Source organism: Vicia villosa, linkage group LG2 (assembly GCF_029867415.1).
Source record: "Vicia villosa cultivar HV-30 ecotype Madison, WI linkage group LG2, Vvil1.0, whole genome shotgun sequence".
Classification (NCBI taxonomy): domain Eukaryota; kingdom Viridiplantae; phylum Streptophyta; class Magnoliopsida; order Fabales; family Fabaceae; genus Vicia; species Vicia villosa.
This window is the reverse complement of record NC_081181.1, coordinates 49,106,340-49,108,603: the sequence shown is the minus strand read 5'-3', so window position 1 is coordinate 49,108,603 and position 2,264 is coordinate 49,106,340. Positions and strand designations below refer to the sequence as shown.

The window sequence follows — 2,264 nt, the reverse complement described above, 5'->3', positions numbered from 1 at the left end:
TCAGTCTTCGAGTCGGCCCTTTCTCTTTAAACTTCTGATCTCCTCTTTGTGACCTTTAATCATTTCGTTTCTTTCTTGGACGAGTCTATCAATCTCCTGTTCCCATGATTGTATCTGATCCGGAGAGACGAAATCCTCAATTTTCCATTTATAGGAGAAATAGTCAAGCATACCATCTCGCTCTTTAGCATCAGCCACTAACACTGCTTTTTCAGCCTCAACCTCACGTAAGCGCTTTTCAAGATCAGCCTTTTCTCTTCTTAAAGAAGCAACAGTAGCAGCAAGGTCTTCATTTGGAGCGGGAACATAAGGCTCCAAAACCACGGGAATGACCGGAGGGGTAACCCTTGGCATAACCGGGATATCAGATGGATATGGCATACCATACTCAACAACTCGATCATAAATCCACCTAAAATAAAGATCTGAAGGGATGTAGTTCCTTAGTCCCAATTCTCTCGTGCATACTTTCTTTACCTTGGACCAAGCTCTAATAAACAACTTCTTCTTTCCGGTTGCATCTGAATCATAATCAAAATTTTCCGCGCTAAGGTATATGGAGCGAGGTTTGTCTTTCAACGCGAAACCAAACTGATGTCGAGCTAATATGGGATTATAAGTTATTCCTCCTCGGGTACCAAGAAGAGGTACATTTGGGAAATCTCCACAACTATCAAACAAATGGGTTCCTTCAAACTCTTTTTGGTTCCAAACGATATCATCGTATGAAAGCCTCATGATTCTTTGAACCCAAGTCCCACCTTCTTCATTCTTTATTACGGAACAGGGTAAGTGAGAAATAAACCACTTATGAAGAAGAGGTGCACACCCAAGAACGCAGCCTTTTCCTTTAGATGATCGATGATGGATGGAGTGCAACAAGTCACCCAATAAGGTAGGAACGGGATTATTGCTGATGAAGATCTCAGTGGCAATCACATCTACAATTTTGTCGTAACGAGGGAATAAGACTTGTCCATAGATCAGGAAAGCGAAGACCTTTTCAAGAGCATCCATACTCGCAGCATTAATCAAGATTTCAGCTTGACTATACAAGAAGTCAATAGGCAAACCAGTGTAGTCTCCTTTATTCACCCAAACCTTTTTAATTTCTGATCGAGGCAAATGCAATGCAGCAGCAACATCTTCCAACTTAGGAATCTCTTCTTCACCAGTGTAGGGCATCTGATCAAGCACATGTAATCCTAGTATGGAGGAAAATTCCTCTAATGTGGGAACCAACTGAAAGTCCCTATAAGTAAAGCAATGAAGGAGAGGATCATAAAACCGGATCATCGTATTGAGGAGCGTTTCATCCACTTTGGTTCGTACCAGGCTGATTAATCTATTAAGAGACTCAGAAAGCACAAAAGCACCAGAAACATTATCACAAAGAATCTTCAGAGATGTAGGTACTCCCTTGAAGCTGAGGCAGAAAGGTTTACGAACTTTGATTCCCATGACCTACAAAACAAATTATGGTTAACAATCCTTTAACTCCTTGGAATGAGTTAGTCATGATATGTATGAATGATGCATGGATGCATGAGTCACAAACACAAATAAGTCCACGCAAATCACACAATTTCCTTAGGCTTGGCTTGCATGGAGTTTGACCAGGTGAGATACCCTTCCCAAAGGTACTTCTATGGATAAAGAGATTTTAGCAATGGGTTCTACCAGTGACCCAGAATTGTCGGCCCCCTCTAAAGCACCCTCGAACACGGTACATGCATACCACGCAATGATACTTTAGGAAGAAACCTATCTGAGTTGTAGCATCAGGTCGCGACCATAACTTGGCATGCACCAAGAATAGCCCTCCCACTACGTTCCTAAAAGTTAAGATGGGTTAAAGGTGACTAAAGGTCCCTGAGCTCCGACGCACCCAAAGATACATGCATAAACCTCTCTCATGCAAAAGAGGTACACAATAACTAGTGGAGGTCTAACTTAAGTGCGAACTTCATTTTGACCAATCCCAAGCATGCACAAGGGAGGTCTCCATGACTATGTCGCTCCTAACTTAAGTGTTCTTGAATCCGGGTGTAGGATTTGTCCTTCATTTATTCCCAAAGCGTCCCTGAAAAATAAAGCAAACAAAGCAAACAATAGAAAACATTTAAGTGAATCCTAAACTTTTAAGGTAACCCCTCTTTTATAAGAAAATTCTCCCCAGCAGAGTCGCCAGTTCTGTAATACGGTGAACTGACTTTTTTGAAATGTCGCGGTAAGCAAGAGTCGCCACCGACTTTTATTTTATC

At 41.7% G+C, this 2,264-nt stretch overlaps 1 protein-coding gene across 1 annotated transcript; it reads right to left on the bottom strand.

Annotated features, from left to right (window-relative positions):
* LOC131649029 (uncharacterized) lies at nucleotides 1-1,461 on the bottom strand. Its single transcript, XM_058918776.1, has 2 exons — nucleotides 715-1,461; nucleotides 1-591 (listed from the first exon to the last, which is right to left on the bottom strand). Exons 1-2 carry the CDS (start codon nucleotides 1,459-1,461, stop codon nucleotides 1-3), a joined length of 1,338 nt encoding a protein of 445 aa, XP_058774759.1.
* Between the last annotated feature and the right edge of the window lie 803 nt (nucleotides 1,462-2,264).

What these genes read in the sequence shown, in the direction of transcription:
- LOC131649029 (XM_058918776.1), bottom strand. Translation starts at nt 1,461, where the DNA reads ATGGGAATCAAAGTTCGTAAACCTTTCTGCCTCAGCTTCAAGGGAGTA. An exon ending in GGCTTTCATACGATGATATC is followed by an intron (nt 592 to 714) that starts GTTTGGAACCAA and finishes GCTCGACATCAG; the next exon opens with TTTGGTTTCGCGTTGAAAGA.